The sequence below is a fragment of the Bufo gargarizans genome, chromosome 9, assembly GCF_014858855.1.
Source record: "Bufo gargarizans isolate SCDJY-AF-19 chromosome 9, ASM1485885v1, whole genome shotgun sequence".
NCBI lineage: Eukaryota > Metazoa > Chordata > Amphibia > Anura > Bufonidae > Bufo > Bufo gargarizans.
In genome coordinates this window covers 77,994,354-78,011,906 of record NC_058088.1, presented here as the reverse complement: position 1 = coordinate 78,011,906, position 17,553 = coordinate 77,994,354, and the positions used below count along the sequence as shown (strand labels likewise).

The window sequence follows — 17,553 nt, the reverse complement described above, 5'->3', positions numbered from 1 at the left end:
GAGACGGGTAAGTTCGGAAAAAGCACCATTCAGAGTAGGCGTGTATTTCTTCTGAACAAAGGTTTGCTCAGAGAAAACCACACTAGCCTCTGATACCCATATATTCCTATCTAAACCTGTACTCAGAAATCCTGACATTCCCCTGTTAGTATAGTTATGAAAAAAGAAGAAGGTCAGTCAGGAGAGGACTGAGGATTTGTGCTATAGGGTGGACCAGGCCAAGCAGGGAGTGATTAGGGCTAGTCATTGTCATCCGACACTGCCGTGCCTGACCTGCTACCATTGGTCCTGTCCCCCTTTTTATTCACACCGTACCATATATTAATTAGCAGTTATTTTGCACCTTGGTTTTTCCACACGCTTCTTGCGACCCTGTTGACTATTTTGAATGAAACGCTTGATTGTTCGATGATCACGCTTCAGAAGCTTTGCAATTTTAAGAGTGCTGCATCTCTCTGCAAGATATCTCACTATTTTTTACTTTTCTGAGCCTGTCAAGTCCTTCTTTTGACCCATTTGGCCAAAGGAAAGGAAGTTGCCTAATAATTATGCACACCTGATATAGGGTGTTGATGTCATTAGACCACACCCCTTCTCATTACAGAGATGCACATCACCTAATATGCTTAATTGGTAGTAGGCTTTCGAGCCTATACAGCTTGGAGTAAGACAACATGCATAAAGAGGATGATGTGGTCAAAATACTAATTTGCCTAATAATTCTGCACTCCCTGTAGTATCCCCAGAATTCTGTTACATTGTAGACACAGTTCATGGAACATTTCTCTCATTCTTTAAAGGGTAACTGTCATATTTTTTTAATTTGCTAGTTTATTAGAGCTAGGCATGTATACCTGAGTTAGTCTGTCAAAGATTGTCAAAAGATCTGTAATTACCTTATAATAACAGCTTTCATTAATGTCCTCTGTCCCTTTCCACGGCTCCCTTAAAAGACCGTTGCTAGGGCTCGTCTGTCTTCCCTTTAGTATAAACAGAAAACAGAGGGGCGGTCTTCCACACTGCATGCCTGAATTAGGCGTCTGAGTGAGGAGGCGTGTCTCTCAGTAATCCAATCTGATAGGCTGGCAGGGAGCTGGCTACAGCAAGTGTGTATGGGAAGTGAGCAAAAGCAGTTTTGGCCTCAGAGAACTGGCAGAGGAGCCATCTTGAGAAGGTCCTCATATTGTAAATGTTTAAACAGCCGTAACTAAGGGAAAAACTCAAGAAAAATAGTGGTATGTGAAGAAACTAAAGATTGCTTTATGCATAATGCTGCTGCAGCAGTAACATATGCTAAAATAGATTTTTTGATGAAAACATGACAGTTACACTTTAAAAGCACTGCAGGTGTTTAAAACTAAACACTCACAAGACCCAGAGGACTAAAATCATGTATGCTAGTCATACCTTTAATGATGGGTCTGCAATTTCCAGAGCGGACTCCTCCAGACCCAGGTCTCTTCTTCTCTCTGCCCGGACTTCAGCATAGCTGTAAAATAGTGCATTATTGTTATAATATGCAAGAAATATGTATCAGAAGTGATGCAACCGACTCTAATTGTAGGATTGTTCTATTGATGTGCATTACATGGATCCAGGTTATAACGTATATACAGGGAGGGAGAGAAGAAACAGAATGGATTCAGCGGTAGAACAGACCGTGCATCCAAAAGCATTGTACTCATATGAGCAGAAGGATTTCCAAGCATGTTACTGCCCAAGGCGATGACATCTATACAGATATTATTGTATTTTGACTTGATTTAATGCAGGAATAATAACTAACGATATTACATGTCAATGACCATTAGAGAGAGCTATGAACCAGATTTAAAGGGAACCTGTCGCCAGCTACCTCTTTATCCAAGACATAGCTTTGGTTCACCTGATTAAAACACTGAATGAATGGCGGAGTGGCTCCAGCTTCTCCCCATTAACTTCTATGAAATCATGGAGGCAATTCAGCCTGCTTTCTCAAAAAAACTCCTTTTGAAGTGAATGGAGAGAGCAACACACAGGCGCAGCCTTCTCTCCATTTATTCTCAGCTTGGGTGCTGTGCGGACCTCTGTTCTTGATACTGATGTGGGTCTCAGGGGGACCCTGCATCTATCAGACATTTATAGCATATCCTGTTGTATAGGTCATCAAAATCTAAGATAGGAATACCCCTTTAATAGCTTCTGCTTCCAGAAAGTGCAGCAAATACCTCCAGCAATCACTAGAGGGAGCTCACTATGTACAGATTTTACAGCTCCCATTGAGTTCAATAACAACTGTATAAATCCATCTGCACTGAGCTCCCCCTAGTGGCAAGGGATTTGGAGCTTTATGTGTGATACAAAGACCTCTTAATAGAGTGGATGATTTTTTATTTTTTTTATAGTACATTTGTTAGTGCTCCTAATGGAAGCTAGGTCTCCTTCTGAGCTTTCTGCATGTCAAACAACACATTTTCATCTTCAGAAATCATATTAGACAAAATACAAGGCTGAACAGCTGCCAGGTTTTGGCACAGCTTCAGGTTCTGCTTTAGTATTAGGTCCTTCAGTCATCTATCAACAATGAGAATTCTTACCTAACAACAGTGTGTGTGCAAACAATGAACTCGGGTTTGGAATTCCACTGATGGTAGGTGATGTAGTAGTGCGTCTGCAGCCAGATCCACTGTTGGCCTTTGGTTAGAAATCTGTAGTAACAGGACTTTCCCTTCCCGTACTGCATCACTAATAGCCAATAAATGGAAAACAAAATAATCAGGGACAGACATATAAAGTATACTGAAGCCAAGAGAATAATAGTAGAACACTCATAAAACGAGCCAGGGACAGTAGAAGAATATAAGACATGTATCTGAGATTGTTTGGTTTGTTAGTTTATGTTGCCATGTTTCCGGCAGATGGGGCATGGCTGGCAGTGGTTGCATTAAGAATGGGACAAACTATCCGATTCCTCCTCTGTTGGTAGCAGTGGGCTAGTCCTGCTTCTTGCTAGGTGGGGAAGTTTTAGCTAGGAAAGTGAGGAGGAAAGAAGCACATGATAGAGCTCTTACTCCAAGGGTCTAAGGGACCAGTTCTCCTTCCAGTTCTTCTGTGAGACCACTACTCCAGAGAGACTGCAAGAATACTAAAACTTCAGATATCAGAAAAGCTACAGTGTTTACAGCCAACAGAGTGACCAGCAACCACAGCTATACAGACCATGCTGCAGGTGAGGGACTTATGACTCAGACACCCATCACATCCAGGACAGACCAACTCAAGAAAGCCTGTATTTTCACCCAGTGGACACCCACAGCCGCAAATGCCAGCTTCCAGCTGTTAGCCAGAATTTCAAGAGAGAAACATCATCAAGATAGCATAACAGAGGTGCCATTATCAGCTACTTTGCCAGTCACCATACCTCATCATCTGCGGAGAGAAACTGCACTATATACGAACTACTGTTGGATGTACTATAATTCCAATTTTTCACTAAGTAAAGAGAGAGGCGTTTATTCTTTTACTTCTGGCCTAAGTCTTTGAACCACCTTTCCACTCCACTGATTCCCAGGGTGTAACAGCCTGAGGGAGTACACAGTGACAACATCTCGTCAGGGCCACTACCACTCCCATCCTCTGTGCTGGCTCATCGGGGGTTCGCTGCAGATATAGCAGAGTTGAAGTTGTTATTTAGTTACTTTGGGCTGCATTTTTGACTTTGAGAATACATAGAAGTTGGTCCTGCCGGCCCATATCATGTTATAGAATAGACACTGGGGTAACACCAAGTGACAAACATAGCCCTGCCGTATGTGACAAACCTAGCACTGCTACATCTTATTAAACGATTAGTTACTTTCCTATCATATTGAAAGTTTCAGGTTTGGTTATAATGGATAGGTGGATTTTGTATGTTCATAAATTGGTTTTCACCCTTTATTTTGCAAGTCATTATTGCATTTTGTGTTCAGGAGCTGCTCTACCTACAGTAATTGCAGATTGGAAATTGTAACCATAATCGGGCATTTTACAGTCTGTGGGCAAGTGTTATCCAGTCAATCAGTCTATTTACTAGTATGCACAGATGGTTTCTTACTCTCTTGTCCTATTTACCATATTTTCCAGACTATAAGACGCACCTGAACACAAGACGTCCACCAGGTTCAGACAATAAGAAATTAGAAAATCAATATTTTCTACTAATTAAAACTTCCCTGGTAGTTTAAAAAAGTGGAGGGGTCAATGTCTCTAACTTTAATAGTCTAGGTTAGAGGGGGCTAATAGTTTACAATCAGCTCCTGTTAATCCTAGTGGGTCATCTTTTAACCATTGAAAGACTCATGGAGAAATAACTGAAATGGACGGAGCTTTGTATCTACATTCATTGTCAGAAGATGTTAAGCAGAGCAGGGTGCTTCACAGGCTGAGTGGCTGCGTCTTACTAAACACTTGTGATTTATATGAGCATTACTTCACGCCATTTTTATCATGTAAAAACCCTTGGCGCAGAAAAATTATTCTGCAAATATTAGGATAAAGCTAGGTCCACATTATGTTTGGGCATTTCAATCTATGGATGCTTTAGACGTATGCAACTGTATGCTAACGTACAGTACACTATATACTGTACACTATATACTGTAAATCTATTGCATATTCCTGCTATTGACCCTGGCAGTGTGTGGTTTTTTGTTGTATACCGTTGTACTAAAAAGTATAGATGACTGCACATATACTGATATATACCAGCCAATAGTATACTGAAAGAGCTTCTAGACATGGCCAAAAGGGCGGCTCTGCCACAAAATGCAACCAGTAGGGTGTGCATATATAAAAAAAAAAAATGAAAAAGCAATAGAAAAATCCTTAAAAACGCACTCTATGAAAGTTACTTATTTTTACATTCTCAGTTACAGTCGATTTGTGTAATATGTTCACTGCTCAAAGGGGATGTCCGAGTTATTTTTTTGTTCTTTGTATGTTTCTAACTAATCAAATGTAACAGCTTTACCATGCACTTACTGCATCTGTAGTTGCTCCTTTGTCAGATTTCACTGAGGGTCACATGACCTGTGATGTCAGCTTCTCTCCCTGCTCTGATAATGTTTCGTGCACAAGCCTGAGAGATCAGATATGTGTCTGTACACAAGACGTCACTGTGCTGGCCACCCTCCCCTGCACTGGCTGAGCTGTTGCTGTCTGCCCTGTGTCTCCCTCCCACTGGATACTTCAGGAAAGATTAACCCCTTCAGGAGCACAGACTCAGGGCTGAAGACTTTACTGAGTAGCTGCAGGCAGTGAGGAGACAAATGCTGGGCACAAAAGCTGACAAAGGAGTTCTGCAGAGCATTGCACAAGAACAGGTAGGGGAAAGATCCTGTGTGTATCAGCAGTGTCATTGTACACCTGGTACTCGCAGTCCTACACATACAACATGCTGCTTAGTATCGCAGCAGGCAGACATGTCACTCAGGGCAGACATATTCTCTCCCTTTACAGAGCAAGAGGAGGGGCAGAGATTGTTGCTATTGCAGGTAAACAAAGGGACAGAAGAGAACCAGGGAAATGAGGAAATAGAATTGTTTTACCTAAAACTTGCTTAGCTCAGTTATATATTGCTGCCCATCAGATTTACAGTGCTATATCTTTTTTTCATAACTCAGACAACCCCTTTAGAGGGATTTTTCCAGGACTAACATAGTGATGACCTATCCTCTGGGCAGGCCGTCAATATCAGATCAGTGGGATTCTGACATCACTGACCCCAACCAATCAGTAGTTTCAGGCAGACGGGAGTACCGGAAACTATACAGTATACAGAGCTGGAAGCAGAAGGTACTGTACACAGTGTAGTGGCCCTGCTGGGGTACTGCAGCTCAAGTGAATGGGAGCTGAGCTATAGTATGCCATTGCCGGAAAGTACACAGTGTATGAAGCCTTCCATACAATGTATAGTTTCCAGCAGCTGGTCAAAAAAGCTGATTGGTGGGGGTGCATGATGCCGGACCCCCACTAATCTGGTATTGATGGTCTGTCCTTAAAATATCTAAATCCTTGAAAACAGGCCATTACTATCAAATTCCTGGATAACCCCTTTAAGTACATAAATACAACCATACAAGAAAGTGCACCATAGCCTGCATATTTGAACAGAGATACGGATTATGGACTCATTGCAGAGCCCTGTGCATGGAACCTGTAAGACAGTGCACAGACGTCATACATGTCCTTACTGTAGAGCCATACAGCCTCCAAGCACTGCCGACACCTCTTTATTACTTCGGCGGAAGCACTGCCAGCTTAGGGGTTTATTAAGAAGACTGGTGTCTAAAACGCCGGCCTTAATAAATGTGTCCCTTAGTGCTTCTCAATGTATAGGGCCATAATACAGCCACATGCATGAGACCTAAAGCTAGATTCACACGTGCAGGTTTAGATGCAGTTTTTGTGCATTTTTTTTAATACAAAACCAGGACTGGAAATGCAAACAAAACTGCATCAAAACCATCATCAAATGTGTTTATTGCACAAACAGATGTGATGCAAAACCTGAAAAGTTAGCACAAAACATATACTGTAGCATAAAGGATCCAGAAGTCAACCTTTCAAATGTATGTCAGAAGTATAAAAGTATATTCTTTTGGAATATATTTGGTTGTTAAAGCCTATGACTAAGGCACTGTTCACATGTGTGGTGAAGACTGTGTCCAGTATAGATGTAAGAGACAAAAAGAACAGGTGGGTTGGATCCAGCGGTTGAAGGAATTAACCTACTGAGTTCAAGCTGTTCAGATCCCACTATAAAGTGCCAGATCACTTATTTATAGTTATTAATCAGGGTGATAGGACCACTAGTTTATAGTCCCAATATAAGTCCAAATACATATGTCACCTCGTGGGTGTATTGTGTAGTATTTTTATAGACCCTCTTCAGTCCCAAAATGCATTGAGCCGGATTCTTGACTCTCAATAAAGAATTTGAAAAAAAGTCCAGATTGATGTTGGGTGCCTTCATCTTCTGACATTCTACAGGTGATCCAGGTTGGGGAGGTGGGGGGGGGGGGGGGTTATGGTTTCCTGGTGTCTTGAGTTTATCCAGATAACCACCCCCATTTTGAAGTAAGTCAAAGAGCCTACATTTGTTATTTTAGTTTGATTTTAATCTCATATTATAGAACTTGGATGATTTTTACACAATTCTATTGGCATATTTTATTGACTGGTCCTCCCTGATTTGATCTATCTATGTATGACCACTACACAATACACCCACGAAATGACATATGTATTTGGGCTTATATTGGGACTATAAACTAGTGGTCCTATCACCCTGAATAATAACTATAAATAAGTGATCTGGCGCTTTATAGTGGGATCTGAACAGGTTGTACCCAGTGGGTTAATTCCTTCAACCCGCTGGATCCAACCCACCTGTTCTTTTTGTCTCTTATTTGTATTACATGCCGATTTTTCATCCGCATGGTGCTAACCCACTAGCAGCCTACTCACCCTTAAACCTTATCCTCTTTTTATGACCCATTTGCGCCTCTTGTTTTTTCTGATCTTCTGGACCTTCTTCCACAAGATCCGACTAACCCTCAATCTCCCTTCTTTTTGTTACATATCCAGTATAGATTTACATGGACACCTGGGTGGAAGCCAATGGATCCAGCACAGCATTGTGGCCTCCATGATACACAGAAAGCATAGCACAAATGTGAACATAGCCCACGTCACACACTTTATTTATCTATCCTATCTGTTTTACATTAGAAGGAGCACTAGAAATGCGAAAAAAATATACTAATATAAAAAATCTTATAAGACAATACTGTAGATGACTTGACAAGCCGTATGCAGTATAAACATCTCCGGTCTTCTAAATCAAACAAAGCAATGAAATTATAACTCACAGTGAACATGGCACCTTGCCAGGAGCTCCAGGTCATCTGCGTGGTAGTAGTCATACCCTGATGTCCCCAGCACTTCAAAGGGTAGATAACCAATAATTGGTGGAGCCCTGAGATGAGAAAATAGTGATGTTAATGGGGGCAGCAGTGGATGGTGGACGACCATACAATCCAATGCACGACCTAAAAGCACCCATCTCTGCAGCATTGTGTAAAACGTGACATTTCCGGGAGCCACTGACCTGTTTTAGTGAGAGTCACAATGGCTTGTTGGGTGCTGTAAAGCTGGATTTTCGGGAAGGAATCGGTCCTTCCCATAAACTGGTTGCTCATTCAGTGGAGGTGCAGCGATCACCTCCACTGTATGAGGACGGATGATGGCTACTGCAATCTCTCATCCGCATACAGATTAATTCTTTCTGGGCAGCAGCTGTTTAGACAGCACGATCCGCTGCCTAGAAATTATTTTTTAGATGTCCATATGAACAGCTGTTAGGGTGAATTTGCAATGTATTACGTGGTCCACAAAATGCGGATCCGCAAAAAATACGGATGATGTCCGTGTTAGCAGACCCATTGTAACGGACAAGAATAGGACATGTTCTATCTTTTTTGCGGGACTCCGGAATGGACATATGGATGCAGTTAGCACATGGTGTGCTGCTCTCATTTTATGCGGATCCATTGAAATGAATTGGTCCGCATCCAATCCGCAAAAAATGTGGATCGGATGCGGACCAGAAATACGGTCGTGTGAATGGGGCCCTATCGGGCGATCTTCAGCACCTTCAGCAGATTATCGAGAATGAGTGTTTGTATGAACGTCGTCTCTGATAATCTGCCAAACTATTGGGCAAAGTAAACCCAGCATTAGTGTTTGTGGTTCTTTTAAAAGCATTACAGAATTTTGATGATATGTCTTTGTAATCCTGCCTTTAATGATAAGCAGATAACTGAAGTAAAGTGATTGTACAAACTAAGAAGTGGTGTCTATCATTAGGACTAGTGGCCAGTGTGAAAACTGAAGGATTTTATGGACATCTAAAACATGTGTAGAAAAGTTGCCATGCCCAAGTTGCCATTTCTGTTTAAAAAATGGCCCTCTGTATCTATATAAACTGGTGATAGCATATGTATGTGGACTATATACAAACTGGTGATTAAAGGCTGGCCTTAGGGGTTTGCAACTGTCAGAGGAGTTCAATTTTCAGGTACAAAGTAATTGAATAATTTAGTTGGCCGACACGAAGACACAGACACAGTGGCTGTATCTAAGGAGATCTGAAAGACCTCTCCCAAATATGAGGTCACCGCTGCTGAAAGGGATGAAGGTTCCATTTCCTAGTTTTTGATTTGGGCAGTGTTGATTAGGAAACAGACATCTGTTAAAATTTCAGTTTTTCTGTCCCATCATAGAAAAAAAATTAAAATAATGGAGTGCTGCTTATGTCTCATGATGACTCCAACAGTGCCCATTGACTTGCAATAGGTTCTTCGGGGCTCCATCATGGTGTCCATCATTCCAACAGGAATAATACCACAACACAGGGGGCTAAATACCATAGCGGCAGACCATGCGGCTGCAATGGGGCCCAGGGCAAGAGGGGCCCAGTCTTAGGCTACTTTCAGACCTGCGTTCGGTGCAGATCCATCTTGTATCTGCACTGATAATTCAAATGCTTGTATCCGTTCATAACGGATCCATTTGCATTATTCATTCAAAAAAAAAGGTCTAAGTCTAAACTGATCCGTCTTGACTTACATTGAAAGTCAATGGGGGGCGGATCTGTTTTTAATTGCACCATATTGTGTCAGTGAAAACGGATCCGTCCCCATTGACTTACATTGTAAGTCAGGACGGATCTGTTTGGCTCCGCATCGTCAGGCGGACACCAAAACGCTGCAAGCTGCGTTTTAGTGTCCGCCTCAAAAGCGCAACGGAGACCAAACGCAGCCAAACTGATGCATTCTGAGCGGATCCTTATCCATTCAGAATGCATTGGGGCTGAACTGATCCGTTTTGGGCCGCTTGTGAGAGCCCTGAAACGGATCTCACAGGCGGACCCAGAAACGCCAGTGTGAAAGTAGCCTTAGTAGGGATTATCTCCTCTTCTACTGGAGGTGAAACGTTGGCCAGGACTCTACCCTCTAAAATGACAACTTTTAGCAAATGAAGCAGTGGAAAAAATGGGCCATGGGTCACTGAAAGGGGTTTAGGCGGAAACTCTTCTGTCTAGTTTGATCCTTGCTATTTGGCCCTTACTTCTCTATGTATACCACTGCATGCTCCTCTATTTTCTGCTTCAACTATGACGCAGGCTCTGATGGAAGTGTGAACAGCGGCTTACTAGTGTGCGTATCTATGTAAGGTTGGCGCAGGGTGTGAATAAAGACGAGAAGAGGAGACTATAAACCACAAACATGCAATACAAAACCTACAGTACTTCATGACGAAGAATCACAGCTGTATATGTGTTTTGTACGGGAAATCACATGGGACTTAATCCCTTTTCTAATCCCAGACCAAAGGCTAAACCCTGTGGCTAGTCAGTAATTCAATCTACAGCTGGATTATTTCTTCCATACACTTCCAAGCTACTGTATGAAGGGGAAGTGAAAGTAGACGGTGTGCTATCTGCAGGTACATAAGCACGATCACATCTGCTACAGCCTTAGGGACCTGGCATCAACCGGGACACTGAAGAATTGACTGACTCTGGCCCGTAGGTAAATTCCATTACGCAACCACATTTGGTTTAGTTTAGTTTAGCCTGTCTGTCTTTATTGGCAGCGAAACGGTTAAAAATAGGTTTCTTCATAGAGAAAGAGACAAAAATCGAACTATCCAGTGACCAGGGAACTGGATGGAATATTATAGACTGAATGACAAATTAATTATAGGTAATTATAGGTAAGTAATATTGTACAGCACATTGACCCACCCCAACGTCTACCTGGTATAATACAAGTGAAATCAAGGTGTTATGGGGGTCATTTATTAGGACCAGTGTTTGAAATGCCGGTCTTAATAGCCCATGCACCGGAGTTATGTTGAGGTACCGGCCTCTACATAAATTCGGAGCTTCCTTGCTGGTGTAGATTTAGAACATTTTCTACGCCTAAAACAGGCGTAGAGAAAGATTAAAGGGGTTCTGCACTTTGTTTGAACTGATGGTCTATCCTCTGGATAGATCATCAGCATCTGATCGGCGGTAGTCCAAGCCCCGGGACCCCTGCCGGTCAGCTGTTTGAGAAGGCAGCGGTGCTCCAGCAGCGTCGCGGCCTTTTCACTGTTTACCGCTGGCCCAGTGACGTCACGACTAGTATCACTGGCCTGGGCGGGGCTAAGCTCTGTTCACTTGAATAGAGCTTAGCCCCGCCCAGGCAAGTTGATACTAGTCGTGACGTCACTGGGCCAGCGGTAAACAGTGAGAAGGCCACGGCGCTGCTGGAGTGCCGCTGCCTTCTCAAACAGCTGATCCAACACCTGGGACCCCCGCCGATCAGATGCTGATGATCTATCCAAAGGATAGACCATCAGTTTAAATAAAAAGCAGAACCCCTTTAATGAGACGGGCCTGGCAGGCCACACCCTTCCCTGCCCACACATGTCCCCTTTTTTTAGACCTGGCCTGACCCCTTAAAATAACCTAAGTAATGATCTGTTCACATTGGCATCATTGGTTCGAATTTGTTTTGTAATGCATCCTAACAGATCCTATGGCTATGTCTGAGTGAACAGTACATACAGTAGCCCAATAGATCAACCAGAGCATCATGAGATAAGAGCATAGACAAGCCATACTTTTAGTTCTCCCTCATTGTACATCATCTATATAAATTTCGCAATATCCAAATAATTCCTGTTTCTACAGAAAGTGCACAGATTTTTAGAAATCGTTTGCTCTTGTTCATTTGCAGTTTTTTTTACGCTCAGTTCTAAAATTTACCTGTGATCTAAAAAGAGAAATTTCCACTCTAGACTGTGCCGCGATGTAAATTCTTCACAAGGCTCTTCTACGTTGCACAGCTCCTGGAAACAAAAGAGTGGATGAGATGACAATGCATTATCTATTGTAGCAAGACGGGTATTTGTTATAATAACAAGTAACAACAATAAAAAAATAAAACTGTATAAAGCACATAGAAATGTATTCAACGCAAGAAGTTGTAAAGCGAGAGGTGGAAATATCCAACAAAAGACGTAAATTGTGTCCCTGTAATGTCACTACTTACAAATAATCTTGATCTATTCCATGTCATGTGGAAGGGTCATGAAAATAGAGTTAGAGAATATAAATTAGACTGACCTGGCCGGCACTGTGTATATAGGCACTCTCTGGCTGACTCTGTGTATGTAGACAGTTTCTGGTAGGAACTGTATGTAGGCACTCTCTGCCTGGCACTGTGTACTGTATGTAGACACTCTCTGGCTGACTCTGTGTATGTAGAAACTCTCTGGTAGGAACTGTATGTAGGCACTTTCTAGCTGACACTCTGTATGTAGGCCCTCTCTGGCTGACTCTGTATGTAGAAACTCTCTGGTAGGAACTGTATGTAGGCACTTTCTAGCTGACACTCTGTATGTAGGCACTCTCTGGCTGACTCTGTATGTATAAACTCTCTGGTAGGAACTGTATGTAGGCACTCTCTGGCTGACACTCTCTATATAAACATACTCTGGCAGGCACTGTGTATGTACAGTAGATACTCTCTAGCAGACACTGTGTACGTAGACACTGTCTGGTAGGACTATATGTAGGCACTCTCTGCCTGGCACTGTGTACTGTATGTAGACACTCTCTGGCTGACTCTGTGTATGTAGAAACTCTCTGGTAGGAACTGTATGTAGGCACTCTCTGCCTGGTACTGTGTATGTAGACACTCTTGCTGACACTGTATATGTACACTCTCTGGTAGGCACTGTATGTAGGCACTCTCTTGCTGACACTCTGTGTGTAAACGCATTCTGGCAGGCACTGTGTATGTAGACACTCTCTAGCAGGCACTGTTTATGTAGACATGCCAGGCACTGTGTATCTAGACCAGGGGTGCACAACCTTTTCTGGTCGGGGGCCACACTGTAAGACTGAAGGAATCCCAAGGGCCGAAAAATAAAAGTTAAAGGGGTATTACCAACTGATATACTGTATTTATTGCATATTGTACATACAGTATATACTATAAATGTCTGGTTACACCTCCAGGATTCACATCTAATGGGAGAATACATGAAAAATGCATGTGAGCAGCCACAAGACATAGTCATACATGTCTGTCAACAGATGGTTGGGGGCCGCACAGAATGATATCGAGGGCCGCATGTGGCCCCCGGGCCGCAGGTTGTGCACCCCTGATCTAGACACTCTCTGGTAGGACTATATGTAGACACTCTGTGGCTGGCACTGTGTACTGTATGTAGATGCTCTCTGGTAAGTACTGTGTATGTAGACACACTCTGGTAGGCACTATATGTAGATAATCTCTGGTAGGCACTGTAAGTAGGCACTCTCTGGCTGGTACTGTGTATGTAGACACTTTTTGGTTGGCACTGTGTATGTAGCTACTGTCTGCCAGGTTCTGTGTATATAGGCACTCTCTGGCTGACACTGTGTGAGTAGACCCTCTCAGGCAGGGACTTTGTATGTAGACACTCTCTGGCTGGCACTGTGTAAGTAGACACTCTCTGGCTGACACTATGTATGCAGACACTCCCTGTCTGCCACTGTGTGTGGGCACTCTTTCACAATGATGGTGTCATCACGTGATCATGCTGGGTTAGTACAGTGATGTCATCAGGTGGTGAGGTCATCATGCTTACCACAGGTCATTTTCTACAATCAAGATGGGAGCAGACGGCCTCTCCGCGATCAAGTGGATGAGGTGAGTTATTTTTTTTTTTTCAGACACCATTTTAGGAAAAATTGATTTGTTACGACAAAGCAGGAAGAAAATCTGCTTCGTGGCAAGTCACATTTTTCCTGAAATTCAGATTGAAGTCCACTTTGGATACTTTGACTCGCTCTACACTGGTGCCAACAATTAGTCTGACTGAGTGATACTTGAATTGAACGTGGGTTTAGGAAGTTGTGCCAAGGATGATAAACCACTCCTGTACATGTGTATTAGAGAACTGTTTTTGTAGTCACCTTTAGAAACTGTGGAGTGACAAGACGGACTGTAGCTACGAGACATATCTGCTCTTCTGTGGCTGACCGGAATGCCCTTGCAACCGCTGACTCAAAGCCATTATATGATGATGTAGGCACTGTAATAAAAGCAGACAGGTGACCTCACCAGAAGATTTTAAGATTCCTTTTTTTCTGTTGATCACAATACTATTATCTTTCTGTCAGCCATTCAGGTGCATATCTGACATGACATGATCTTGTCATAGCTGTGTATTAGCTGCACTTAAAACATTCAAGAAAAAACTTCCTTAAAGGGGTTTTCCAGGATTACTATGGTTTTTAACAGATCAATTTGGCCTCTACTGACCTATTTTCACCATGTAAGCATATCACCCTGGTTTGTTTCCACCCTGTATAGAGCACTTCCTGTTCCTCTATCCAACCAAACCCATGATGCACTTCTCTTTTCTCTGCTGTAGATCCAGCACCGCCCCTAACAACATCCATCTAGGTTATAGCTCCTCCCACCAGCTAGTTACATAGACACAACCATATCACTGCCCCTAACAACGCCCAACTAGTTTATAGCTCCTCCCACCAGCTAGTTACATAGACACTCCCAATTCACTTCCCCTAACAACACCCAGCTAGTTTATAGCTCCTCCCATCAGCTAGTTACATAGACACTCCCATATCACTTCCCCTAACAACACCCAGCTAGTTTATAGCTCCTCCCATCAGCTAGTTACATAGACACTCCCCTATCACTGTCCCTAACACCCAGCTAGTTTATAGCTCCTCCCACCAGATAGTTACAGACACTCCCCTATCACTGCCCCTAACACCGCCCAACTAGTTTATAGCTCCTCCCACCAGCTAGTTACATAGACACTCCTATATCACTGCCCCTAACAACACCCAGCTAGTTTATAGCTCCTCCCACCAGCTAGTTACAGACACTCCCCTATCACTGCATCTATCAATGCCTAGCTAGTTTATAGCTCCTCCTACCCAGAAAATTACATAGACACTCCCCCTATCATTGCCCCTAACAATGCCCAACTAGCATATAGCTCCTCCCACCAGGTAGTTACATATACACTCCCCTATCACTGCCTCTAACAATGCCCATCTAGTCTATAGCCACTCTCACCCATTTAGTTACATAGACACTCACCTATCACTGCTCCGCCCATGGACATAACACAGGAAATAATAAAGAGCTGCATGGACACGGTCATGTGACCACAGCCCAGAACAGAAGATAGGAGCAATAAAGGTAAAAGAAATACATTACACAATTACCGCGACCTTCATAAACAGTTATTTTAAAGTATGTTGATGCAAACTGGATAACCCCTTTAAAGCTGTGCTTGTATTCAGGAAAACATTTCCCTGTACTTAAAGGGGTTCTGCAGTTTTTTTAAACTGATCGGTGGGGGTCCGACACCCGGGACCCCCGCCGATCAGCTGTTTGAGAATGCAGCGGCGCTGGCAGGCCCAGTGACGCCACGACTAGTATCACTGGCCTGGGCGGGGCTAAGCTCCATTCAAGTGACATAGACACTCCCCTATTATTGTAAAAATGGAACATAGTGGCAGCCAACTACTGAGGAGATAAAACTCTCATGTCAAGGTTCAGAATAAAGCACCTGAAAAATGAATGATGGCACCGACAATGCTATGTTCTTCATTCGTGTTGAATTAGCACAATAACAGAATTAGTCACATTGGCATCAGAAGCAGTGACATATTAGTCACCGCCACAAGGTTCAGCAGCTCATTAACACTCTGAATATGTATAGATGGTAGAAAGGCTCTGGCAGAAGGTTAATTGGAAGATATTTGTACTGAATTTTATCATTTCATAAAAGGTTGTTATCCATGATTGTTACAATGATGTGTTCATGTGATTGGAGCTAACAGGCTATTCACTGATGCCAAATATGTATATATATATATATATATATATATATATAGATAGATAGATAGAGAGAGAGTTATATAGATACATATATACACTTCTACATGAATATGCTTTCTAGCAAATAGATCCTGTATACCAGGAAAGAAAATCATGATGTCCCCATATAAATAGGAGTATAAAAGTATGAAAACATATGATCCAGGCAGCCAAAGTACCTGCTATATGTCTTCAGAAGTCATGTTAGTGCAGGAACATGCTGCAATTTCGTCCACTAGGTGGCGCTGTGTACAGGTTTATGCACTGTGTATGTGTCACCAATATCTGATCGGTGGGGGTCTGACTCCCAGCACCTAAACCGATTAACTGTCTGGTGAGCACTGTGGCCTCCTCACAGCTTGCCAAGCACAGCACCATACATTGTATAGCGGCTGTGCTTGGTATTGCAGTCCAGGAGTATTCACTTGAATGGGACAGAGCCCTCAATGGGCCATGTGACCAATTCACAGGCCTAGGAAGAGCCCGTGGCTCTCACTGGAGTGCTGCAGCCTCTTCAAACAGCTATCGGCAGGTGGCCTTGTGTTAGACCCCCACTGATCAGATATTGCTAACTATCTTTAGGATAGGTGATGGATATTTAACTCCTGGAAAACCCGTCAATACTAATACAGAGGAACGTACAGTACAAGCATTAGTTCACAATATGGTCATACTAATGCAAATATTCTGCTGTCCACAGGAAGGCACAATACGCTGTTCAAAAATCCTGACCCATTAGATACCACCACAGACCCATCCACACCTCAAGGGGTTGCTGACACTGAACCACAAGACAGATGCACATCACAGGAGGTAAAGGCCTACAAGACTACCAACAAGATAAAGGCAATGATAGATCAAAAGATGAGATTTTCACTAGACTTGTATCATACAAGCAATGACCTACCTTACTCAGATAAATAATATTTGATAAACCACAAAATGCAAGCGCCTAGTCTATTAGACAACATAAACCTGACAACGGTCTATTAGGTGAAGACATTGGACCATAAAGATCTATACAATGACCAAGGTTTCATAGGGATCTATATAATGCAAGTCACAAGAGTTTAGGCTTTACTCTTGCCAATATCAAATGTTCATTAGTATATAGCATAGCTGAGTTTGTCATAACTGGCTCTAATGCCTATGGCAAGCTATATTATAACCACTAATGACATAGCCAAAGGAGTTAAATGACATCACCACTGCTACATCTCTACAGGAATGTTTTGTCTGTTGTAGGGGCTACATTGTGTAACTATCAATGGCTACACCCCATAGTTACCAGGGACTATAAACAGGGCAGATTTTCCATTTCTGGGGCCCCAAGCACAGATCTGTCTGGGGGCCCACGTCACACCATTAAGCCCCACCCCCTTCGGCCTGCTAAGCCCTACCCTTAGCTTAACAGTGCAGCCTGGGCACTTCTGCTCTACAGCTGAGAAGAGCCACCCTCTCCCCAGAAGAGGCAGCTGGACCGGCAGTATGCCTGCCCCTTTCGATATTTTTTAGCCAACCTCTTGTGACCAGTAGGGGGCCCCCTGATTTCTTCGGCCCCAAACACTTG

General features: G+C 42.9%; 1 protein-coding gene across 3 annotated transcripts in view; it reads right to left on the bottom strand.

The window, feature by feature from the left end:
* Positions 1–17,553, bottom strand: part of PASD1 (PAS domain containing repressor 1) — a 203,567-nt gene that overhangs the window by 22,739 nt on the left and 163,275 nt on the right. For all 3 annotated transcript variants that reach the window (XM_044305835.1, XM_044305832.1, XM_044305833.1), the window contains exons 9-13: positions 14,039–14,157; positions 11,840–11,922; positions 7,893–7,999; positions 2,577–2,724; positions 1,408–1,489 (exon numbers count right to left, since the gene is read on the bottom strand). In XM_044305835.1, the coding sequence (XP_044161770.1) occupies positions 1,408–1,489; positions 2,577–2,724; positions 7,893–7,999; positions 11,840–11,922; positions 14,039–14,157 (539 nt within the window). The remainder of the gene's footprint in view (positions 1–1,407; positions 1,490–2,576; positions 2,725–7,892; positions 8,000–11,839; positions 11,923–14,038; positions 14,158–17,553) is intronic.